The 26478-nt window shown below is 42.5% G+C and overlaps 1 protein-coding gene across 1 annotated transcript; it reads left to right on the top strand.

The window, feature by feature from the left end:
- The first annotated feature begins 418 nt into the window (after nt 1-418).
- On the top strand, nt 419-26416 carry tm9sf2 (transmembrane 9 superfamily member 2). Its single transcript, XM_076303735.1, has 17 exons — nt 419-719; nt 1408-1475; nt 6182-6275; nt 6645-6775; nt 9201-9330; nt 9689-9813; nt 10249-10354; nt 13655-13734; nt 14984-15092; nt 17055-17187; nt 17574-17693; nt 19007-19064; nt 19228-19387; nt 20847-20998; nt 21284-21395; nt 24051-24222; nt 26095-26416. The coding sequence occupies exons 1-17, from the start codon at nt 567-569 to the stop codon at nt 26160-26162; spliced, it is 1971 nt and encodes a 656-aa protein (XP_076159850.1). The 5' UTR covers nt 419-566; the 3' UTR covers nt 26163-26416.
- The last annotated feature ends 62 nt before the right edge of the window (nt 26417-26478 follow it).

Genomic DNA, 26478 nt, shown 5'->3' with positions numbered 1-26478 from the left:
TGTTTCCTGGAATGTTCATAAATTCAGTAATAAAAATAGCTGTAAATATTGTTCTATTGTATTTAAAGTTGATTTTTCAAGAAAAATCACTACTCACTACTATCTTGCTTCATGTCCCTTCATTTGTCAAAAATGTTTTTTAACCTGACATACGCACTTTAAGCCTAGCTCAGTCATTATGTTATACCACATCACCCTCCATTAGAAGTGCACCCTGCATTGAGCATAATAAACTGCATTTAGAATTCCAAATTCATATTTCTAGATATTTTGGTGAAAGTAACTCAAAAGTAATACAATAGTAGTGTAATGCCTTACAATTCAGATACATATTATTATCCTGGCTTCAGTGATCCTCCAATGTCCCAGAATGCCCATCGAAAGCACGTTCGACGTCTACCAGATGACGTGTCTGTCAGAGAAGAAAGTGGGTTACGCTGGCAAAAGCGGTCTCCTTATGGTAACTGTTCCGCCTTATCATCACAAATGACTTGGAATCGCAAGTAGGACGTGTTTTTGCATGTAGATACTCCCGAAGAAGCAATTTGGCAGTCAACTGCACAAAAATGTGCATCTTTCGCCGCTCTCACACTTTTTTAAGCGTTTTTTTTGTGGCCGGGGTCCTGCAGTACGCGACAAGTTTCTATCTTCCGGGTTTGGCCCCTGTTAATTTTTGTGAGAAAGATACGGGGAAAGAGAATGAAGTACCTGACTGCAAGGTAGGTGATTTTTTTATGGCAGTTGTAGCGTTTATGCTTACGCAGATTGCATGAAGTTGGTTTTGAGCGATCGTTAGTCAAGCTATTACCAATCTCTGGCTATCCTAACGTTAACATGGCTTAGCAGGTAACGTGAATGTTAACGTTAGCCAGTGTTACCAATGGCTTTAGTCATGTTTTCTTGCACGACACACATTACTCCTCTATACTCTATACAACTATGACTGTTAAGTTCCTTGCCATATTTGTCAGTTCGGGTGGTTACTTCCAAATTATATCGGTTAACCTTAACTGCCTTACACCCATGGTTTAGCTAACTTGCTAGCTATCTGCAAAGCTAATGGTAAGTAACGTTAGCTGTTTTTGAACGCCCTCTGACAGTTTACTTGCACAATGGGTGGCTGAAATTCGTTGTTAGAAAAGGTGAGATGGTCATTTACAGTATAGTTATTATTTAGATGTCCAATTCAGCTCGTTATCATACGAATGCGGACGATTGGAACGACAAACTGTGACTGTCATGCTAGCAAGTTCTCAACGGGTTAGTGATATGACAACGTTGCAAATCAGTTGGACTAAGACAGTATTTAGAGACCACTGTAAGTCCCCCTGTCTGATTGGTTTGTCAGAGTAAGAGAAAAGTAGAAGCTAGCGTGGATACTAACCAGTCTATGTTTTTCATTTTCAGTCAACCATTGAGCTGTTTGTGAATAGGCTGGATTCAGTGGAATCCGTTTTGCCATATGAGTACACTGCGTAAGTAACCATCGACTCTCTTGGATCTGATAGATAGACTATACATGGAGCGCATAGAGCATGTGTTCATTTACATCCTGGAATGTTGGGCATCAGCACTCATCATTGGGCATCCAATAGTGATTTAAAATAATGGGCCCAGACTAGGTACATACTCTTGCAAGTCAGGGGACACACTTGCTAAAGGTCTGGTTAAACCTGTCTGCACCAGCATGCAAATCACTCACTCGGAATGCATTCACTATCACTACACATACTTCATACGCCTCCCACACAGAAGTAGACAACTTAACATTCAGATCCATTGTACAAAGTAACATAAGTAACATACATTTCATATGAGCTATTCTCTCTCTCTCTCTCTCTCTCTCTCTCTCTCTCTCTCTCTCTCTCTCTCTCTTTCTCACACACACACACACACACACACACACACACACACACACACACACACACACACACACACACACACACACACACACACACACACAGTTAATACTGTCAGTTATGTTCTGCGGTAGGGAAATGTGCAGTCAGCTATGGCTGCTTTCTGCACTGAGGAGGAATTGTTCAGGTAGCAACAGTGACTCTTTTCACGGTAGGCCTAGCCTGCAGGGCCTATTCGGGGTCCTGATCGGGAATTGCTAGAAAAAAGGGAAGGCTTAAAATTAGGGATGCACGATATATCGGCGGCCGATATATTATTGGCCGATAAGTGAAAAAAAGAAAATATTATTATCGGTCCGATAACAGAATTCTGGCCGATAATTTGCGCCGATATTTTTTTAAGTCCTAATTTAGGCCTACGTAAGGTCTGTCTGGCTACACTGAGCTACTTGAGCTTGGTTGGCTATACTTTTTCCTCAATATAATGTCAGCGGTGTGAATGTATTTCACCACTCTAACAAAATCTCTGGATATGCGTTCATTTGGGAATCTGTGCATCTCAAAATCCTCTCGTGAATCAGTGTTTCCCACAGAATTGAATTCTATTTGTGGTGGTAGGTTTGCAGAATTAACTTGAATGCAACAGTTTTTAACACATTAGCACAGCGTGGTTATGATGCTAACCAGCTTTAAGCACAATTTAGTACAACCTAGAAAATCATTGTGTGGTGGTCAATGTTGATATTGTGGTGGGCCGCCAGTCAATGTATGGGAAACACTGTGAATGATCCGCCATTTAACCTTACCAGAGCGGAGCTCAGCCCTATCTAGAGTCGTCTTGTGCTGATGTGTTTGCACTTTACCGCGCTGGTCGGGGAAACAAATAAACAAACTCGTTAGTGGGACGAGTACATAAGTAGGCCTAGTTCTAAGTTGTGTTTTAGTATTATATTTGCATTACTTTAGCTTGGGTTTTGTATTACCTAGAAATATGCTAACCATTCCTGCTTCAGTTCCAGACAGGTCATCATAATAAGTTATTAAAACCTTCGGGGCTAACCCCTTTCATTTCTGCTGCAGCAGGTTGTGCGCAACAGAGTAGACGGACATAAGATACAGTCTGAGGAGTTGCAGCTTTATTCAGTTACCCGCAGTTGAAACTAAACTTAAGTTTCCCTGGTCGCTATACTGTAGCTTATTCCCAGCTGAGCCGTTTATGAGTGTTTAGTCCTAAATGAAAACGATTCATACTCTCTAGCCACTCACTCGCAATTCACTGACGTCAGGTTCACTTAAAGGAACCACACATACTGTAGGGCTAGGCTACTGTTATGTTGACCGCTGTACTATTGAGGACTATTATGAGTTCTGTCCATCATTTGGTGGTAGGTAAAATTACTGCAATAAAATTATGCTTATTAAATGCTTTCCCCAAATCACTTTTCACAATTTTTTTTCAAGAGTAATATTATCGGTTATCGTATCGGTATCGGCCACAACAAACCAATAAATATCGATTATCGTTATCGGCCCTAAAATTCCATATCGGTGCATCTCTACTTCACTTCAAAAAATAGTTTGCCTGATACACTTCTTATGCACTGACTGTGGGTTTTTTCTATCTTTCATGTTTATGGAAAGTGATTCAAATAAATTGCAGTCATAAGCAACACAAATTGTGGAGTTAGTAGACCACTGGGCGATGGAACATAATTTTGAAGTGTTTTGTTTTGAGCCCTGTGTTGTTATCAATTTTATTTATGAAAGTATGTCACAGAAGCTGCAAATAATACAGAAGCCACGTGGATTTTCCATCCATTTATAGGAAATTACTGAAAGCAAGACAGTTACTGACACCTTCTGCTAATTATCGGTTTACTTTTTCATAATGTGCTCCTCTGTATTGAAATATTCATAAAATAAAATGTTTACTTTTAAATATAAATCCTTATTTCCACATTTGATATAATTAAGTAGATATATTATAATTATATTTTTCGGCCTACATAAACAAAGGCACAAGTGTCTAAAGAGCCATCTGAACCAAAAAGACAAACTGACTTGACACAAGCAGGAAAAAAGAATCGTGTTGGCTTCTGTAGATGACATGGCCCAGACAACTAATGAAGAACCAGAGGAGTATCATGTGACCCTGCCTTTCCAAGCCTTACTTTTCAGTGTTTCCCACAGAATTTAATTCTATTTGTGGTGGTAGGTTTGCAGAAATAACTTGAATGCAACAGTTTTTAACAAATTAGCGCAGTGTGGATATGATGCTAACCAGATTTAAGCACAATTTAGTACAACCTGGAAAATCATTGTGTGGTGGTCAATGTTGATATTGTGGTGGGCCGCCACAAATAAGTCAATGTATGGGAAACACTGCTTTTCAGCTGTGTGTTGCTGCTAATTCTTGTGTCCACACATGCATTCTAAAGAGGTAATTGTTAGTGTTTGGGGCAGCCGTGGCCTACTGGTTAGCACTTCAGACTTGTAACCTGAGGTTTGCCAAGTCTGAAGTGCTAACCAGGAGGTGCTTCACCTCAATGTGTGTTCATTGTGTGTGTGTTTCACTAATACACGGGTTGGGATAAATGCAGAGACCAAATTCCCCTCACGGGATCAAAAGAGTATATATACTTATATATAATTATTCCACTGCTTGGTTGAATTTCCCATTGTCCTACGTAATTTAGAACGATCTATGAACACCTATGAAGTAGATCCATTTTTTGGCCGTATCACACCTGTATATTAATTCGCCAAACTCATTGTGAAGTTTAAATGAACTGTCACAATGCATCCAAGCTGTAAAATACAGACGTTCAGAACATAGCAACATTGTAGCATATGACGGAGGTGGATTTTAGTTGGATGACATGTAGGCTAAGTAAAATAGCGATGTTTCAAAGCTAAAGTTAATAGGAAGAATCATGGGATATGCCCGCCTGACAACAGGAGAGATAGAACTAATGGGGTGGTGGACAAATAAAAAATACACCACAGAGCCTGTTTGATGAATGCTCTAATATGCTCTTAATTGTTTAGATTTTTTTTTGCTCTGTCTAAAATCTCAGGCCAGTATTTGAATAATACAACACTATTTCTGAATACAAGACCACATTCTTGTTTAGGTCATAAGTCGGAAACTCGAGGTAACATGATGTAGGAATTCCCCTTTAATCAGAGACATTCTCCTTATTGGAAGTCAGTGTGGCATCAAAATGACTTTGCAGCCATTATTTAAGGTAAAATAATTATCTTGTGTTGCTTAAAGACTGACAAGCTATCACCTACATATTTGTTTTGTATTTTGTTTTTTTATATACACGACAGTCATTTGCTCATCCTAGACATCCAGCCTCCGAGAGAACTATTACATTGGCTTCAGTTTTCTTGATTTGTCTTGTTTTGATTTCTCAGTGACCAGTGTTTCAGGTTACCAATCTCGCCAGGTCTGTCTTGGGACGTTTATCAGGGTGTTATGTCTTCCAAAACATCTATTTTCTGTTTTTTTTTTTTATCTATCACTGTGTGATGGCTTATAGAAAGGGGAATATATTTTTTCACCTTCAGTGTGTACTTTGTGATTTATGGAGCATCAGTGTGATACAAATGATGTTTTCTAAACAAAGTTCGGGAGGAGCCCTTAGGGGTGATTGACAGCAATTAACTCACCTGTCTTCCGCTGCCAGGGTATTTAAGCCGGCCTCCTTATCCATACGTCACACGCCGCGGCGCTCGCAAAATTATCCCTCCTCCTCCCCTTACTCCTCCATTTCACTGATAGCCCAGTTACACATCCTCCTTACACGGGGGTGCAAGCGGCCATCGCTCTATCGCGATCTCCGCTTCAGGCATTCCATGACCACGGCCAGCTACCATGCCAAACACGCGCTTAGCTTATACACTCAGTATAGCAATCATGCCGATGGGCGAACTAGTCAACAAACTTTTAAAAGTCTTTCTGGGAGGTCCCATGCCTATTACACAGCTACACAGTGTGGGTCTCCTGTGACGTGTAGTACCTTTTTTTTTTTTTAAATTATAGTGGTGGAATATGGCTGAAGCAGCATCAAGGCTGTGTGTATCAGAATGACAACGACTTATTACAAGTGCAAGTGGATCTTGTATTTTGATTATTCTCTATTAGCAGGCTTGTGTTTTTTTTTTTTATGTTGTGACGTGTATTATTTAGTTAGTAGCAATTCTAATCAGGCTTATTGTATTTAGCTGTGGGAAATTGCAAGGCTTTGACATTTAGGTTTTTTTACTCATAACATGTTGTTGTTCTGATTGTTGACCATGCCTGTCTCCTACAGATTTGACTTCTGCGCCAGTGATAAAGAAAAGCGTCCTTCTGAAAATCTAGGACAGGTTCTGTTTGGAGAAAGAATTGAACCCTCCCCTTATAAAGTGAGTAGATTTAAACTCATGTACATTCACAGAATGTTTGGTTCATTGTGGTTTTAATAGAATTGCTGATGCAATTTCATTGCAATGCTTTTTTTGAATTTGTGTTTATCAACATACGGTAAAAATTGGTCTGGCACTTGCTGAACTACAAGGCTACACTGTTTGCAACAATATTCCGATCTAATGTCATCCAGCTTATGTGAAACATGGAGCTGGTAACCAGTGGTTTAGTCAATAAGGCTGGAAGTGAACAACTAAGCATTTGTGAAACAGACATGTCATGAGCTGGCATTTTCCCAGAATGAATTAGTTTATTTGCAGAGCTTTTGGCCCTTTCCCTAAACGTGTGTGTCTGTCTTTGTGTTCCAGTTTGAGTTTAAAAAGAAGGAGGAGTGCAAGCATGTGTGCACCAAGGAGTATGACACAAATAAGGTCAACACTGACAAGCCCATCGTGGACTTCCTCAAGAAGGGCATGCTGCTCAACTACCAGCACCACTGGTGAGAGGACGGAACCCCCCCTCTCTTTCTCTCTCTCTCTCTCCCCTTCTCTCTCTCTCTGCCTTGTTCCAGGCGTGATAGCGCTGCAGCGCCGCGCTGGATTTCCGGCATACCGACGTGTCTGCGAAAAAAAATAAAAAATCAGGTTTGCGTGATCTGACAATTCCTAAGATCTGACAGGCGCTTTCACTGAACCACACCAGTAGGCCTACTTAAGCCAATCGGTAATAGGGTAGGGGATGGTCTTGGGTTTTGGCCAATCAGATTGATTCAGCAGTCACTCCATGTGCAAATTTGTTTTGTGTTTCCCATATACTACGAATATGTTTCCTACACTGGCATCGCGAAACGTAGCCAAAGTCATGGAGAACAACTTTATGAAACCAGGGAAAGACACCAAACTTGTCGATAAAGGTATTCGCCTTATTCATCCAGTGGCTAGAACGAGGCTACAGGGTACACTTGCCATTACACCTCAGTCCAGCAGATGGTGGTAATGCACTCTGTTTGCAAACTGCCAAAACAAACCTCACTGAAACCAGAGACTTTCTAATGTGGAGACACAGCACTCAAAAAATACTCCATAGAAATGCATGGGGCTAGTTTGTCACGCCAATATGGCCGTTGTCTACACATATCCCACCCCTTCCTCGGCAAAACGTCGACATGTGAATACATTGAGCCAATCATGTGGTGTGATGTGAATACATTGAGCCAATCATATGGTGTGTTGTGAAGACATCGTGCCAATCATGTGTTGTGATCTCGCCGCTGGAGCAAGCGAGAAGAGCACACGCAGTTCGACCCAAAGACTGTGCCCGATGAGTGCCCATAAAACGTTGGTGTATGGCCGCCGAGTGGAGGGACTTGCCTAAAAGGACTTTGCTGAAACTCACTGAACCCTTCTTCTATTTCTGTGAGGTTTGTTTTAGCAGTTTGCAAACAGAGTGCATTACCACCATCTGCTGGACTGAGGTGTAATGGCAAGTGTACCCTGTAGCCTCGTTCTGGCCACTGGGTGAATAAGGCGAATAAAGAATAAATGGCGCTGGTCTTGGATAGAGGAGGTGGGTAGAGACGAAAAGCCCTTTGGCCACGGCCCGAGTTAGACCCTAGTCATCAATGGGGACCCCTGGGGATCAATAAAGTATCTATCTATCTATCTATCTATCTATCAAGCAGCTGTCCGAGCAATTCAACACCCCTCACGTTTGCCAGGGACAAAAGCCACAGCAGATATCCGACCCTCAATGACCTATCTTGGCCTGCTTTAAAAATTTGCTTGTGCTCCTTCATTGCCGAGTTTGATCTGTCGTTTACATTCGCTCATCCACTTGTCACTTTGTGTCAGAAATTAGCGGAGGATAAACTCGCCCTTACACATCTGTCTGTCTCGAGGCAGCATGGGGGCTATCTTATTACACGTGGCATCTCGCCAGAATTTAAAAGACAAGCTTAAGAATGACATGTTTTCACTTAACATTGATGAGGCCCTGGACAAAAGCATGGATAAGATTCTAAATGTACTGGTCCGGTTTTATGACGAGGATGCATGCAGTGTGAAAACACAGCACCTTGCCAGCGAAAAGGTTAATGTTGCAAATGCCTCAGCACTGATGCTGCAACTAAAAGATGTCCTGCAATCATATGGGCTGGAGTGGAGAAAAGTCACTAGCATTTTTCTGGACAATTGTGCTGTGATGAGGGGAAAGAAACCTGGGCTTGAAATGAAAAGGAAGGAGAACCCTAATCTCCTGGATATATCAGGAGACACTCTTCATGTGGTGTCCAATACTGCTAAGGCCCTCATGAGACCTTAGCAGACCTGACCTTTCTTGGTATGGCTGTAGTATCTGTAGTCTCAGTATGCTATACAAGCAATAAGTATGCAGTTAAGTGACTAGTTAGAAGCAGGGATGGATTAATGAACAGGCCTACCAGGCCCAGGGTCCCAGGAGCTCTGGTGCTCTACACAAAGATGCTACTGTAATATAGGCTTGTATTGGGTTTGTTCATCTCATGTCTGAATGATGTCAATTAATATCCACAAAAGTCACCAGAATCTATCATTTAAGGGACTATTTATCAAAATGTTCTCCCAGGGGAGCACACCCCTGGATCCCGTTTGACAATTATGTTGACCAGGGCATATATCTTGGCTTAGGGGCCCGCTTACCTGAAAAAAGTTCATTTTTTTCTACTATCACCCCTGTTGTTCTCTCCCTCACATGTGCTTAGCTGCGAGCTGATGATTGTGGAACTCACTTTTTTAGTAAAGACTTACTTCCATTGGATCCGGAAAAGCGCACCTAGCAGTTGCTCCCTGTTTATCACACGTGTACCAGTGCATGGTCAAACACACACACATTAACACATGAGTGTTTTGGGTGTAGACAGGCCCTGTTATGAATGTTGTGGTCTGCAGGATCGTTGACAACATGCCAGTCACATGGTGCTATGATGTGGAGGATGGTCAGAAGTTCTGCAATCCGGGCTTCCCCATTGGTTGCTACGTGACCGAATCCGGTCGACCCAAAGATGCCTGCGTTGTCAATGTAAGTCTGAAGTGGAAAGCAGTTCTGTGTGTCACATTCCCCTGTGTGTGTGTTGATGTGTCTGAATGTAGGTGATCTATCTTTGTGAGTGTATATATCCTGTGCAAATACATACACTTGTCTCTTCATGTGTTTAGTGCAGTGTGCATGGCCATTGAGGGATATCTATTCTGTTGTAGTGCTGACTAAAAATGTAGTGACATCTCTATGACTTATTACAGTGAGGCCATAAGTCCTACCCCTTGCCCCTCCTCAGTCGAGCCCTGGTCATAGTGTCACTTTTTATTAACACAAGTCCATGTTCCTCTCTCCCTCTGTTTGGTTCGTTCTTTCTTTCTCTCTCTTTCTATCTCTCCAGTCTGAGTTTAATGAGAAGGACACATTCTACATCTTCAACCATGTGGACATCACTATCTACTACCATGTGGTGGAGAACGAGGCCGCCGGTGCCAGGCTGGTCGCTGCTAAGATGGAGCCCAAGAGGTGAGGGTGTCATGTCATCACCACCATATAAGTTTGGAAGTCTAGTCAAAGTCCTTTTAGGCAAGTCCCTCCACTCGGCGGCCATATTACAACGCTTTTTGGGCACTCATCGGGCATCCTATTCAGCAGAAATGCGCGTGCGCAAGGCTTCACAACACCAATCTTGCTCCAGCGGCGAGTTCACAACACATGATTGGGAAGATGTCTTCACAACACAACATATGATTGGCTCAATGTATTCACATCACACCACATGATTGGCTCAATGTATTCACATGTCGACGTTTTGCCAAGGAAGGGGTGGGATATGTGTAGACAATGGCCATATTGGCGTTACAAACTAACCCCATTCATTTCTATGGAGGATTGGTCTAGTCCTCTCGGTGTTGTTAGTTGAATGCTAACATGCCGTGTTTGGCTATCATTGTCCTAAAGCTACAAGCACAAGGAAGGCCTGGACTGCACTGGTGGCCCCATGGACCTGAGCAACAAGTTTTCAGGACAGCTCAAGATTGACTATACCTACTCTGTGCATTTTGTGGTGAGTTCTCATGCTTGCTCTTAATTATTGCCATTTCAGTCCACTAAAGATAATAGCACTGAATAGTGCAGTGAGCGGATTTTCATGCTGCTCAGGTTATTTAGCTTGATTAAGTGAATCACAGTGGGCTATTACCCATCACTTCACCAGTTCAAGACTGGATTGTTTTTTTAAGTGTTTACCACATGGTGGTGCACTTTGCTAGCCCCCCCCCCCCTCAGGAGTGTAAACCCCAGCTGATTAAGGGTTAAATGCATTACCTCTCCCTGCAGCATAATACATCACACTATTAAATTGTAAAACTATTAGAAAGTAAAACCCGCGAGACCACATGCAACATATTAGGAGCAAAATATAGGAACAGGAGGCCTGTTTGTTTTGTATTGAACCTTTCGTTCACATATCGCGCTCCCCACTCCAGAAAGCAATCAGTGCTCACCACTAAAGCTACACAAAACCAATGTGCCAGAACACTTTTGGGAAGTCCCTTCATTTAGTAACTGGGTGAACAACTCCGCTGGATGGTGTAGTTTTATCATGATATTCTAGTCTCCTTTAACAGTCTGCATTTCAGTGCTGTGATGACGACTATAATAATCAAATCTGGCTGCTAGGCAGAGTAGTTGTGAGTGTCAAGGTAGATAGATAGATAGATAGATAGATAGATAGATACTTTATTGATCCCCAAGGGGAAATTCAAATGGTCATGGTCAAGGTGATGGTCATTTTGACACCACAGATGAATAGTGATAGCCTAGAAATCTAGATCCCCAAGGGCTAGTCTAGCAACTCTCCGTTGGCTTGTGAGCTCGAAAAATTAAACTTCTATCAGGCCAATCAAATCGTGTATAGAGTCGTTAGGCGGGCTTAACATGATTGATGGCAGAGTTGCAACGGTTTGGCTTGAATTCCCTGCTACTTGAAAACAAATAAGATAGATGTTGCTGTTGGCGAACAGTGTGACACGAGTTAAGCTTTTATTAAGTTGGCAAAAGTTTGAACTAGCCAACTAGCTCCGCTGGTGGGAAACACATGGGACTCTGCGCTGTCCTATTGCATGCAGAGGGAATTTGAAAGACTACCGATTATCCCGCCCCTCGGACTGAGCACTGCAAACGGTGAGTGCCCAGACCCTAAATTTTAATGTGGGTCTGGCTCGTCAGGCTAGAATAGTGACCCAGTCAGACCAATAGTATGAAAAATCAGGAACAGAGTTTTATTTACAATGATGCGCATGACTTCACCTAAAGATCCATCAGCTGCTCTAACTAGACAAGGAAATAGTTAGGGTTTAAGTATCCTTCCAGGCTGACGGGAGATGGCGTTGGTCATCCGATCTCACGTGGACTACACTGAATCAGACTCTGATTAGTGCCAACCTGGCAATCCGGAGCAGATGGCTACTGACGCAGCCATGCAGAACAGTGAAACACTGCAAAGTCATAATATTCACGCTTATCTAAATACATAGTCACACAGATATACACAGGGACAGTACAGATATCATACAGTCATTACATAGAATCATACTTTTGGTGTCAAAGTGACCCACTAATGAGAAATGCAGAACATTAAACCACATATTGGAATATTGGACATAATGGACATAATGCAGAACATTAAACTACATATTGGAATATTGGACATAATGTGTTCCACTTTCTCTCAAAGGTCAGCATATGGTTGGGATTTGGGGTTTTGCAATTTGTGTCTGTGGGGCATTCTAAAGCCAGCTTGCACTCCTGTAGTGTTGTCACGATACCAAAATTATGACTTCGATACGATACCTGCCATAAATATCACAATGCTCGATACTGAAACGATACTACGGCAAAATCCTAAGATATCTGGAAAAGAAAGGACTCATACCTCCTCCAAGTGTATTGAGTCATTTGTGTTGAATTCGGTGCACTTTTGTAGTGTGCAGGTCAATTCTGGGTTCTAAACTTCTAAACTTCCTACATAATTATTATTTTTTATAGTCAGTCATACAAAGTAGGCCTACTATTTTACTAAGTCCTTTATTGTTTGTTATAGTTCATTTACATTGTGTTGTGTTTTGGCAATAAAGTAGCTTTAAATAGCCAAACTAGGCTAGAACAAGGTCAGTGTTGAAATTACTGCATGCAAATCACTGAATGCTATGCAGAGGGGGATAATCTTTAGGCCATCTTATGTACAGTATAGTCTACCCTAGGCCTTCCTGTGATCATGGGATTTCCTTGACAGTTGCAAAGGGAAAAATGTGAGGATCGTCTTCTTTGCGCCCAGTGTACAAGTACGACGTTCCAACCACTCAGGTCTTCGTTAGGCCTACACCATTACCTGTTGCGTGCATTCCTACATTATGTCTATTTCTTTGATAACATGATTTGCTCACGTAACAATAAGCCGCTATTATTATTAGGACTCAACACGCTTTGGTGGTATTATATGCTGTGGGCTTTAATTAGCGCATTTCGGGTAGCCTATCCTACATCTGGGCAATAATTATTGAACAAATTGCAATCTACATGCCATGACAAATATCACCAGTAGTACTGACAGAACATGAAATAGATTGTTTACAAGTTATGGTAATGTTATTCTGGCATGAACATTGCACTTTCATCACGTTAGCACCCTATGATTACAGCTCGTTATGTCTCAAATGATTACAGCTCGTTATGTCACGTCAAAATTGATGAAGGAAGGTTCGCTTTATCCCAGAGAACCATACTCGTTTCACTTAGGCTAGACTAAAACAGAAGAGAAGAACTTGGCACTAACCATGTAGTCGTGTTTTCTATAGCATATTCGTCAACCTGTCGTTCTTTGAACTCTTTACATTTTTTGGGATATGTCTGCGAGGTGTTTAGCCAAGTTCCATGTGTAGCCTACTGCTTTAAAATGACTTTGAAACATATTTTACAAACGGGCCTCTGTGTACCTGATGGCTTGCATTCACTATTCGCGATGTATTCGAAATAGTTCCAGATTTCACATTTGTTTTATCCACAAGGCCAAGGACTGTCGGGAAAGACTATGTAGACGTTGCCTGCATACTCACTCACTCGGAGCTGCCTGCTTGACACGCCCACTTGCCTAGATGCGTGCAAGGATCAGTGAGAGCAGCAGTTCACAGACACTGAACGTTATTATTTTAACAAAGTATCGTTTCTAAAAACGTCGGAAATCTTAGTTTTTTGTGTGAAGGCATCGTGATACCTTTTTAGTATCGATACACTGTGCAACGATACACTGCTGTGTGTGTGTGTGTGTGTGTCTGTCTGTGTGTGTGTGTGTGTGTGTGTGTGTCAGGAGGATCAGCACATCCGCTGGGCATCCCGTTGGGACTACATCCTGGAGTCCATGCCTCACACTAATATCCAGTGGTTCAGGTGAGCTACACACACACACACACACACACACACACACACACACACACACACACACAAACATACACACACATTCTCAAACTGTGCACATAAATACATCCCAATAATAATAGGTTAATAGAGTTAAGTGGAGATGTTAAAATTGTCAAAATTGAGTTAACACCTTTACAGCAGCGTTACAAAGTGTATGCTAGCAGAGTAAAGGTCCTCACACCAACTAACACAATAACACTGCTTCAACTTTTTTCCGAAGCATTGTTTTTTGTCATGAGCACATACACACAGAACACAAATGTTACGCAGCTGGCCTACAGTAGCCAGCGTTGTCTGTGATGTGATGCTGCTGGCATGGTGCTGTTTTAAAACCATGCTCACTTCTGATCAATCCCAAAATGAGTGATGAGACCAGTAGTTGTTGCTGCATGGTGTGGAGTTTTTCTACTATATGATTCTATAGCAGGCCTGCCTACCTAGTGGAACAACATCGTAGATTGATTTCTGGTTAAACGGGTGCTTCATGATTCTTCAACTTGGAGTAAATCTGGAGTAAATGTTGCTTTTACCATATCTTTAGCCTTGTTGAAGTTCACTTTGTTTATGTGAACTTTTGACTAGAAACAGCTTCTTGTCTTGTTGCATGCGTCACACAGCAGCCTAGGAATGATTCAGTTTTTTGCAGTACTGCAAAATACATTATGCAGTGAAGGAATGAGGGAAAAGCTATTAAATGATTATTTCCTCTCAATTGGAATCAATGAAGTTTGTATTTGTATGCAAGTGCATTTCATTTGTATTGGTATGACATGCATCCTATAGCAGAGGCCAGTGATGGGTTGGATTGGCATCCATATTCTTGTGGATACAGAATATCCTACAGTATACCATTCACCCAGTCTTGCAGGGACCTCCGGGGATCAAGCATGAAATAGAATGCAAAATAACGCCCTGCGTGTACATACTTTTTGCGCGAACTTTTTCAACACAATTTCGAGTCAAGGCTGATGTGTACAATCATAACGCATGCACACACACATTCTTGTTCAAATACGTTGTTATTTATGTTTATTATATAAGTGTGGTATATGTTAAAATAAAAATATCTCGCTCTTTCTCTCTGTGTCTCTCTCTCACACACAGAGCAAACAGCTTGTTGGGGTTCATGCCAACAGTTAGTGTGCTGACATGTTGTTTTCCCTCCTGGATGCCAGAGTAATGGAAGCAGTTAACCTGTTTTTCTCTTTGTGGTCTACAGCATCATGAACTCGCTGGTCATTGTGCTGTTCTTATCCGGCATGGTGGCCATGATCATGTTACGGACACTCCATAAGGACATTGCCCGCTACAACCAGATTGACTCAGTGGTGAGTAGCTCAGATCACATGGTTGGCTCTTGAGTGCACCAGTGTGAGCAGTAGCCCTCATGCACTGCACACACACAGCTCAGTGGCACAGACTCAGTGGCACTCTCAGTGTTCCTCTAAAAATTAAGCAGATTAAGCTGAGATTTGTTTTAGTTTTCCTGCCTGGATTTAGCCTTTACTCCATTTCACTAAAGAAGTGGCACATACATGGAAAGGGTAATGAAATATATATACACTACGTTTATGTTTTACTTTCATGTTTTACTATTTGTGGGCATGACAAGCTCATACGCATATATGGATAGACTGCATATTCCATGTATGTGTAGTCTGCATATGCATTCAGTCTGCCACTCTTTTTCTCGCCATCTTCGAATGCTGTTTTCTAACGGCTGTTGCTGACTTCATGTGAATTAGGCTATGGTGTGCGACATGCCTTTCTATTTCAACCACGAGGTCTTTTGAATCACTTACAACTGAGACTTTCAGGAACCACGTATAGCCAGAATACGTTGACCACTTGCCTTGCGAGTGGGATTTCTTAATTCTGTTTTTATGAAATAGCCGTCTGTTCCATTGTTTAGTCCTTAAGCTCACTATTCTTTCTTCATCAGCTATTATGCAATGGCTGTAACGTTCTGTATGTGTGTGCATGTGTGTGATATTCTCTGTATGGCTTTGTTTACATATAGCATGTGTATGTCACTCCTGTTTAAAACTGATCAGGGCACCAAGGATGAGCACACCAATATTGGTGTGATGATGAGTGACAGGGCACGCACGCACACACACATGTACACACACCCACGCATACATGCATGTAATTAAGGCTGATCAGAGGCCTAGACAATGGTTTTACACTGATTAGGAGTGACTGAGGTCCGAGTCTGTGTCATAGCCCCCGTGGCCCTTGGACTAGCACACACACACACACACACACACACACACACCTCCCGTCGTCTGGTCAGGCAGCTGGTGGACCAGTGATGGTTTGGGGGTTTCGGTTACCCCAGCATAAGCTGTACGTTAACGCTACACAAGGTCACTCACCCATGAATGCCATTGCCCCCAATTCAATTCAGTGCAATAGAGCTTTATTGGCTTGATGAAAACAAACTGCATTGCTAAAGCATTTCTAATTCAACAGGCACTTAGTAGTATATAAAGGAACTCCATTAAAGACAGGCATCATGCTTCATACATCCCTCACACTCTCTCTCTCTTCCTCTCCGTCTCTCTCACTTTCAAATTAAGGGACCTTTATTGGCATGACTGTAAACGTTCTCCTCTCCCTCTCCCTCTCCCTCTCTCTCTCTCTCTCTCTCTCTCTCTCTCTCTCTCTCTCTCTCTCTCTCTCTCTCTCTCTCTCTCTCTCTCTCTCTCTCTCTCTCTCTCTCTCTCTCTCTCTCTCTCTCTCTCTCTCTCTCTCTCTCTCTCTCTCTCTCTCTCTCTCTCTCTCCCTCTCCCTCCCTGTCATTCCTCCTTTGCATCTCCCTCCCTCTCCCCCTCCTCGTCTTTGAAGTGGCCCCACCCCTGCAGGCGCTCCAATCTGGATCAGACTCATTAACCCCAAACTGACAGACAGAGTTATTGCACTGAGCAGCCCTACACACACACTCTCTGTCCAGCTCATGACCTTGTACTGACCTCACCCTCATCTCCAGTGTGTGTGTGTGTGTGTGTGTGTGTGTGTGTTTGTGTGTGTGTGTGTGTGTGTGTGTGTGTGTGTGTGTGTGTGTGTGTGTGTGTGTGTGTGTGTGTGTGTGTGTGTGTGTGTGTGTGTGTGTGTGTGTGTGTGTGTGTGTGTGTGTGTGTGTGTGTGTGTGTGTGTGTGTGTGTGTGTGTGTGTGTGTGTGTGTAAGCATGTGAGAGTGATCATTTCTAGGAAGACGCTCCGATGAGGGAGTGTGTTTGTTTGTGTTTATGGAAGCATATGTGACGCCCTATGCTCATGTCCTGCAGGAGGATGCCCAGGAGGAGTTTGGCTGGAAGCTGGTGCACGGCGACGTGTTCCGGCCGCCAAGGAAGGGCATGCTGCTGTCCGTCTTCCTGGGCTCGGGCACCCAGATCTTCATCATGACCTTTGTCACACTCTGTGAGTACCACAGCAGCAGCACAGCTGTGAGGTTCATACACGGGACCAGTTAGACATGAGCACGCATTTGCGTATATCATTTGCGATACATGACACAAATAGGTTGATGCCAGTAACCACTTGAAATGTAGTGTTTTGTGACACAATAAAGTTATGTTTAATAACCTGTTTTTTCCATAAATCACTGTCCTGCGATTTATGCAAAATGTGTGTTATACACTGGAAATTACTTGAACCCTTTTTATCATTTGTGATTGTTTGACCTAGGCCTGTCCCAGTTTTGTGCTTGCGTATGTGTCCAAGTGTCTCTCTGTGTGTGTGTGTGTCTATGTACATTTGATCATGCATGTACTTAAGCTCACGTGTGTGTTCCCCCCCAAATCTAGTTTTCGCATGCCTGGGCTTCCTCTCTCCGGCCAACCGTGGTGCTCTGATGACGTGTGCCGTGGTGCTGTGGGTCCTCTTGGGCACGCCGGCCGGCTACGTCGCAGCCCGCTTCTACAAGTGTGAGTGGACCCTAATCTTAGCCTGACTCTGCCTAACCTTTAACCCCTCAAGGTCAAGCTCATTAGGAACCATAAGCGTCAGTGGAGCGTGATGCAGAGTGCTGCTGACCTATTGTCTGAATTCTCGATGGTGATGATTCAGTTCAATTCAGTTCACAAAAATGTGTTCGCGTGGGGCAATTATAGGAAAAAAAGACAGATCTAGAAACACACAACACATGTCAACATGTAGCAGGGACAAGACGACATCCAGCACACAACTATGACAAGACAGTGGCACACAGCAGTGACAAAACTTGACAAAGACTGCAGTAGGGATCAACTGTCCAGCAATAGGCCAACAGTAGGCCACAATGAATAACAATAGGGCTTTGGAGTGTGGTGGCCAGTTCAAATGGTGTGTGACGCTTACAGATGGATGTGGAGCACTATTGCTTGTTGACAAGACAAGAGACAAACTCCGGGATTAAAGTTGTCGCTATGACGGTAATCTGTCAATTGAGTGGCATAGAGGCCATATCATTGTAGATCCCAAAAATATGTGTCTCTTCAGGCGCATGTGGTTGGCCTAATAGAAAATAAATGTGAGTCTTAAGCAACACACACATACACACATACAGCACCACAGAAGAACCCTGGTTGCGGCTCATTCACTTTGACCTGTAGAACACATTTTCAGTCAGATTTTGCCTTTAATCCCTGCAAACTCCACCTCCATTGAGAATTGAGATTCTCAGTGAGTGTATTTACATGGACATTGATATTCTGATATAAATCCGAATAAGACGCTGCCATATAAACAACATTTTCTGATTGCCTTAACCCAAATAAGGTCATAGTTGGAATAAGCAGTAATCGAATTAAGACATGTGGAGCATTCTGATCTTAGTCGCGTTATTGAGGCACGTTGCATGCATGTATACACATTACGTCCTATCAGAATTGTCAGTGCAGAAACTTTTACAGAATCAGAGTCTTTTGTAGTAATAATCGGACTATGCTTTGTTACATGTAAATGGGAATATAAATGGAATATTCTATCAACAAGTCATGCAAACCCAATAATTGCAATATTGTCTTATTCTGAACAAGGTCAGCTAACCTTATAATATTGACGTCCATGTAAACAGGTCAAGAGTCAAGAGGGCATAGTCATCAATGGTCAAGCTATATTTCCATGAATGCCCTAATGGAAGAACTATTTATGATAATGATGATGGGTGGGGAATTGTGTCTGCATGGATCAAACGTGAATGTAAAAGCTGAGTTGGTGTCCTGAAATGTCCTGTCATTTCCCTCCGGTCCCTCTTTAGCATTTGGAGGAGAGAAGTGGAAGACCAACGTTCTCCTTACAGCTTTCCTGTGTCCTGGGTGAGATCTTCATTAATACTCCACTAACATCATTCATATCAATATGTAAAAAATGGTGTTATGTAGTCACTGTGTATGTTAAGGGTATTAGGATCAGTAAACACCAACAGCATAAAATGAGAGATTGTGTCCCCTTGCTTGACCTCTGCCCTTTGTCCACCAGCGTGGTGTTTGCCGACTTCTTCCTGATGAATCTGATCCTGTGGGGCGAGGGCTCGTCGGCGGCCATGCCCTTTGGCACGCTGGTGGCCATCCTGGCGCTGTGGTTCTGCATCTCCGTGCCACTCACCTTCATCGGGGCCTACTTCGGCTTCAAGAAGAGCGTGAGTGAACCCTACCCCCACCTGACCCATGACCTCCAGTGACCTTGTAACCTCATGAACTGCCTGCCTTTATCCTGTGTTCCTTCCTCACGCAAAGCTCTCAGTTTCTCTCTCCACGACCCTCTTGATTTTCTGTGCGTCTGCTAGTGCTGGGCGGTATACCGGTTCACGCCTTATACCGGTGTATATTTTCGTTATGATATGAATTTTTAATATACCGTGTATTTTATTACACAACGTTTGGAAAGCTGCACCACGCGACAGTGTTTCAGACGGGACTTTTTTCACACGCACGCATGGTGCAACTGCGAGGTGTAGTGAGGGTAAACACAAAACACCTTATGTTTTTCCCCTGAAGTATTACCCTTAAGGCTTAATTTCTCCTTAGGTAAGGGGTTTATTTAAGGGTGTTGCACAGAATACCTTAAAATGTTTCTTTAGTTAAGGAAAAACGTTAAGGGATACTGCATTGAAAGGGATTTACTGTCACGAAAATTCTATTGAGATTGTTCAACAGCTGTAAATATCTGGCTAGTAGGCGATGTCGTGAGTTAGCAACCCACCGAACACAGTGAAGTTTAATGTTCTTTCATCTCACCTTAAGAATATTCGCTGAAATTATCCAGGTAGCAAGTAAAGCATGTTATAGACATGAACTGATTAATACTAGCTGGCTAGTTAGAAATGATCCTGACTGTCATCAGTGCACCAAAACTAACTTTTTTGTTAATGTTTTGCCTAGCGAACCGAACCGAAGCTCATGGCAGGCTATGGCAGACATCCACATACGACTAACGTCATGTAAACCACACAATAACAATAAGGCATGTTTCTGATAGGCCTATTTGAAAGAGTAAGCATATTAGCAGAGAGGTTTCATTTTCAATTGTATAATTTTCAAAAAAGTATAATTATTGCAAGTTGCACTACTTTTTGTATTGGTTTTATACAAGATGTTTGTGAAATTTGCACAGTAAAAGTTCTGTATTTTGACTGCAATTGTTTTTGCATTCTGATTCCTCACTTCATTGGAATCATGAGTGGCTCTTGGTAAACAGCATCATTTTCTGGGGCCATGCAAACTTGCATTACCACTAGTGTGGAGTTAGTCAACATCATGACAGTAAAATAGACCAATCTACTGCAGCAATTCCTCTCTCAACCTGTAGAAAATGCTGTGAACATCTGATTATGCATGGAAAAAAAAAATACCGTCATATAACGTGAAACCATATACCGTGATATACATTTTTGGTCATACCGCCCAGCACTAGCATCTGCCTTCCTCTCTGTGTCCTCTGGCCTCCCATCACTAAGTCCTTCTTCCCCTTATACACTATGAACACGCCCCACAACTAACTTCCACCTGTGATTTTTTTTCATCTAGTTTTTATTGTCGGAAGTGTATGTAAAACGTCTAATGCAACATAACATGTAAAGATCATTTTATTGACTGCAGGCCATTGAGCATCCAGTTCGGACCAATCAGATCCCTCGTCAGATTCCAGAGCAGTCTTTCTACACAAAGCCATTCCCTGGCATCGTCATGGGTGGAATCCTGCCATTTGGTTGCATCTTCATCCAGCTCTTCTTCATACTCAATAGCATCTGGTAAGATGCTCAGCCAGGCAGCATGGTGTGTGTGCATGTGTGTGTGCGCACGTGTGCTTGCGTGGGTTTGCGTGTGTGTGTATATGGACAAGTGAGAAAAAGTCCTTTTAGCACTAACATGAACTGTTCATCAACTCATTGTTTTGATCTATTGTCCAATGTCAGGTGTTCACTTTTACCAGAAATATGTCATGTTGGAACCTAAGGCCTATTTAATGACATTCAGTGTACTTGTGCATCAGTTTGTTTCTACATGTTCATTTTGTTGTGTGCTCTTCCTCCCAGGTCCCATCAGATGTACTATATGTTTGGCTTCCTCTTCCTGGTCTTCATCATCCTAGTGATCACCTGCTCTGAGGCCACCATCCTGCTCTGCTACTTCCACCTGTGCGCGGAGGTGAGACACGCTCAGGCCACATTCAGACAGGACATGTAGCCACGAGAGCCAATGGACTGTTAATGATATTCGTAGGTGTAGTGATAACAGCAGAAATAACCATTGGTGACAAGATAGACCCAACTAGACTCTCTTGCAACTTTTGAGATGACAAGTGAATCGCTTTATGTCTGGATGTGGCTTCAAGTATGAAGGCGAAAGGGAAAGGTCCATTGAGCTCCGGGGGTTGTTGCTTGTCTTAGGGCTGTATTTTGGGTCACCAGCGCATGGCGTAATACTCGTTATTCACCCACGGAAAGTTGAATTTGGTATTTTGCACGTTTATTTTTTAAGCATTGCGCCCAGGGTTGTGGCAATTAACTACCTAGGGAAGGGACTCGCGCATTGTCTAAAAATCGCTATCATACACCACCTAAACCTGGTCAGAAGTCAATGGCGAGTTTTTTCATATGCTATTTTAAGAGTGCATGTCAACAGTCATATTGGCAGGTGCACGCACCATCCTTCTATCATTCATGAACGCACACCAGCGCACGTCCATGCAAAGCATTAAATTGCACGATTACAATGGGAAACATAATTAGAATAAAGATATTACGAAATACTGTACATCTCATGATGAGTAGTTATTCACCATCATTTGCAAATTGGTAATGACTGTTAAAAGTGATTAGGGGAGAGGCGAGACACGTATGGAGCACAGCTGAAGACGCACTGTCACGAGATATAAGCAACTCCTCTGCAGGATAAATGTTGTTTTATTCAGTCATTTGAGCAACATTAGGGTAAGTGTTGCTTTTTCCAGCCTATGTTTTCGATGGTAACCCATTGTCAGTCAATAGTGAAAGTAACTGCATATAACTGTCTTGTCGTTGACTGACTCCTTGGTGAAGTTAGTTTCACTTTGCCAATGAGTTCAAATAATAGACGAGTGCAAATGCGTGAAGGCTATGCTAGGTTTTAGTAAAGCATGGTTTAAGAATGACTATTCCATACGGTCTCGCAAGCAGCCTCCTTCAAATGCGCCGTTGAATGCCAAAATACCGATGCATTTATTTGACATATCGCGCGTTGCGCCGTTAAAGGGAATGACAGATGTCATTCTCATTGGTTTAAAATGATGTTACGCCCCAAACACACCCATATGACTGATTAAAAGACCTAGGAACACCTTGTTACGCCATGCGCTCCACTTTTGAGAACGAAACCCCTCCCAATGTGAACTGGACATCCTACTAAATTTGAATAGACTTTTGACGAGTGACGATGCACTTTAGAATGTCATGATAGGGCCCTTAGTCTTTCGGTGTTTATGTCTATGGGTTTACCTTTAGCCTCTTCACAACCGCTACAGAATACTCTCCACACACATTCATGTGTTTAAGTTTATTTTTAAAAGTTCAGAAGAGCTGAGTCATGTTTGATTAACGTGTGATGGCAGCACGTACATTCAAACAAGTGATGCTACGTTTACACGTGGCCGGCTATTTTCATAAACGGACATTTCACCCTCTCCGTTTTCAAAAATAACATCGTGCACACCTGTCAGTTTTCAGAAAAGTTTTCCTTTACACTAACCCGGGCATATGCCTTCAAGAGCATGCCAAACCTGTATGTGGCAGTGTAACGAGAAGCTCAAGCCCATGTTAGCCAATCAGAATCCCGAAAATATCCACAACAGCAACGAATCACTTCCTCTTTCTCTTTTGAACTGACTAAAAATCTCCGCCTCGTCACAAATCTCCGTTTGTACCTGTTTAGACGCAAACGAACAAACGGAGCTTTCCCAAAAAAAAACGATCAGCCCGGCGTTTTTAAAAACCTCCGTTTGCGGGGATAAAACCTCCGTTTGCGTCTAAATGACAGGGTCAAACGCAGAAAAATATCACCGGTTGCATCGTTTTCGTTGTCGTCTAAACAGGCCCTTTGACCAGTCTTCTAAAACTATTCTTATCCTCTGCCAACAGAACGCCTCACTTATGTGCCTGGTGTAGCCTGCCTGTAACTTCTATGGATAGGCATGAATCAGAGTCCATGGTCAGGACTTTGCTAATAGTGCTGAAATTTGGCAGTACCTTGTAATTTGCACCAAGTAATAATGATCCCCTCAAAGTGGGGGGAAAGACAGTTAAAAGCATAAAAATGTTCCAATGCAATTTAAATATTCAGTGGCTATATAGATTATTAATGCTGTTTTCAGTAGCCAACCACTTGCTATACTCTGTTAGTCAGTTTGTTTTGTTTACTCTTGACAAAAGTTGCTAAGGAAACAAAACATGCTTTCAACTCACCATGCCATTAATGTTGGCTCACATTGATGAAGATTGTAAAACAATGTTTATCTTGTACTTGAATCTTTCTAGCAAGTCATTTGAATGAAACAGTGAGTCAGGGTTGGAGCACTCTCACAAACTCAGGCATAGCTAACGTTGTTGTCCATGCCCAGCCAATGCACTCTACTTCAGATTTCTACGTTGTTTCATGTGTCCTCCCGCATGAAGTTGCGTGACCGCAACGTCAGTAAAGACACACACTATTGCCAGTGCTCTGCCGTAACTGGTTTCAACCTGGTTTAACAGTGTGCATAACTGTGTGTGTCTGTCTGTCATATAATTGATATGTGTAAGTCTGCTAAATTAATCTGTCTGTCCACAGGACTACCACTGGCAGTGGCGCTCGTTCCTGACCAGTGGCTTCACGGCCATCTACTTTCTGGTGTACGCCGTCCACTACTTCTTCTCCAAGCTGCAGATCAGCGGCCTGGCCAGCACCATCCTCTACTTTGGCTACACCATGATCATGGCCCTCATCTTCTTTCTATTCACAGGCACGTCTGACTACTCTTTGCCGTGTGTGTGTGTGTGTGTGTGTTTGTGTGTTGCGCACGTGTATTAGTAAGTGAGTAGTTGTGTGTGTGTAGTTGGAAATGGTGATTTAAGCATGTATGAATGAATTGGTAGTATTAAAGAGCCTACACAATGTTTGAGTGAGAGAACAAGATTTGGAGAGGCTCACTCACATTTGTGTGTGTGTGTGTGGGTGTGTGGTTTTGAGTGGCTAGAGTGGGAGCAGACCACAGTGGTGTGTGTGTGTGTGTCCAGGCTGGCTCATTAATGCAGGGTAATGGAGTGAAGCAAACAGGTTTTGGTCAGGAGGGGGGCTGGGTGGGGAGCTGCTCCAGAAGACCATTAAAGCCATTTTCAGAGTTTCAAACTGAAGCTTTATTCAGACTCTGTCTATCACACACATAGTCACTCATCTGCCAACACAAACATTTACACACACAATCATTTACTAACCTACACACTCTCACTTGTTGATTAGGGCTGTCAATCTTCTTCCATAACCCAATTCGAATTTCATTCATTATTATTTTTTAATAATCAAATTATATTTGAATATTTAATGCTCAAATTTTGCCTATTATTATTATTTACGATGCATCTGATGTGCACTCAGGCTGCTCGCTGCTACATATTCTGTGGATTACGACATCGTTAGGCTAATTGTTATTTTTCCGTTTTCTGATGGAAATCCAAAAAACGTTCCACACAGGAGTGGTGATCTCCGTGGGTGCATCGCTTCTGCCATATTTAGATTGCGCATTAGACGTGACAAAAACATTTAGTTTTCACATATTCGCTAAAGTTAGCCAACACATAAAAAAACTCCCCAAAACACCACATTCGAATAGTAATTTCCAAATTTGAATAGTATTGATTTTTTAAATATTCAATTTATATTCGACTTTAGAAATTCGTTCCAACAGCCCTATTGTTGATACAGACAGACACACATACTCACACACACACACACGCTGAGGAGTGAGTGCACAGTTCCTGGTGAGGTGTGTGTGTGTGTGTGTGTGTGTGTGTGTGTGTGTGTGTGTGTGTGTGTGTGTGTGTGTGTGTGTGTGTGTGTGTGTGTGTGTGTGTGTGTGTGTGTGTGTGTGTGTGTGTGTGTGTGTGTGTGTGTGTGTGTGTGTGTGTGTGTGTGTGTGTGTGTGTGTGTGTGTGTGTGTGACGTCCCCTCTGTAAGCGGTGCTGACAGCTCCAGCCAGCATGTTTGTTTTCACATCAGTGGAGTGATTCTCTCTGAGCAGCATGGGGAACTGCACTACCAGAAACTTCTTGAACTTTGACCCCGTCATGCACATGTTCTAGTGTGCACTGAGATGCAGCACTCTCCGTTCCAGAAGGTGCTTTAGTGCCGGAACAGAATTGATCGATTGAGGATGCAAAACTTTTGAAAAACTACCGTATTTTCCGGACTATAAGTCACACTTTTTTCTCATAGTTTGGCTGGTCCTGCGACTCAGGTGCAACATATATTTATATATATGTTTTTTTTCCTCTTCATGACACATTTTTGACTGGTGCGACTTATACTCCTGTGCGACTTATAGTCCGGAAAATACGGTATATGACAATGTTCACCTCAAATATGCGTATTTCTGTTTACCTGGCTTAATGTAGACACAGCCTTAGTGTCTGCTAAAACAATTGGGCTATTAATATTTGACAAAGGAGCAATGGCAACAGTAAACTCTAGAGTTGGCACGTACTGTCTGGTTGTACTGTAGTTGGACTAATGCTTTAGAGATCTTAAAGACATGATGTTATATGAAATGACAACACATCTTTCAAACATGTTATGTATGTTAAACTAACGGTTTTCTCATGTGTTTGTTCTGGTATAGGAACGATTGGATTCTTTGCGTGCTTTTGGTTCGTCACTAAGATCTACAGTGTGGTGAAGGTGGACTGAGCGTCATGGACATTAGGATGAGACTCTTGTTTCTTTTCTGCCCTCTTTGTCACACTGGTCACTACGTCTGGACAGAGAGAGAAAAAAAAAGAGAAGGATCTGCGCACTGTTTAAAGACTGTCCCTTCGCTTTGCAACCCTGACTCCATTAGACCGACATCAACCAACACAGTTTTAGGACATGTATGAGTGTGTGTGTGTGTGTGTGTGTGTGTGTGTGTGTGTGTGTGTGTGTGTGTGTGTGTGTGTGTGTGTGTGTGTGTGTGTGTGTGTGTGTGTGTGTGTGTGTGTGTGTGTGTGTGTGTGTGTGTGTGTGT

This window comes from Alosa pseudoharengus, unplaced genomic scaffold, assembly GCF_046254945.1.
Source record: "Alosa pseudoharengus isolate Yale_2024_CS ecotype anadromous, Long Island Sound unplaced genomic scaffold, YU_APseudo_1.1 YU_APseudo_1.1_scf_24, whole genome shotgun sequence".
Taxonomy (NCBI): Eukaryota; Metazoa; Chordata; class Actinopteri; order Clupeiformes; family Clupeidae; genus Alosa; species Alosa pseudoharengus.
This window is presented reverse-complemented; position numbering and strand designations above follow the sequence as displayed.

Bases quoted from the DNA above. Each gene is read 5' to 3' on its own strand.
- tm9sf2 (XM_076303735.1), top strand. From the start codon at position 567: ATGTGCATCTTTCGCCGCTCTCACACTTTTTTAAGCGTTTTTTTTGTG. The intron at 13,735-14,983 runs GTGAGCTACACA...TGTGGTCTACAG, and splicing joins ACTAATATCCAGTGGTTCAG to CATCATGAACTCGCTGGTCA. The intron at 19,388-20,846 runs GTGAGTGAACCC...TATTGACTGCAG, and splicing joins ACTTCGGCTTCAAGAAGAGC to GCCATTGAGCATCCAGTTCG.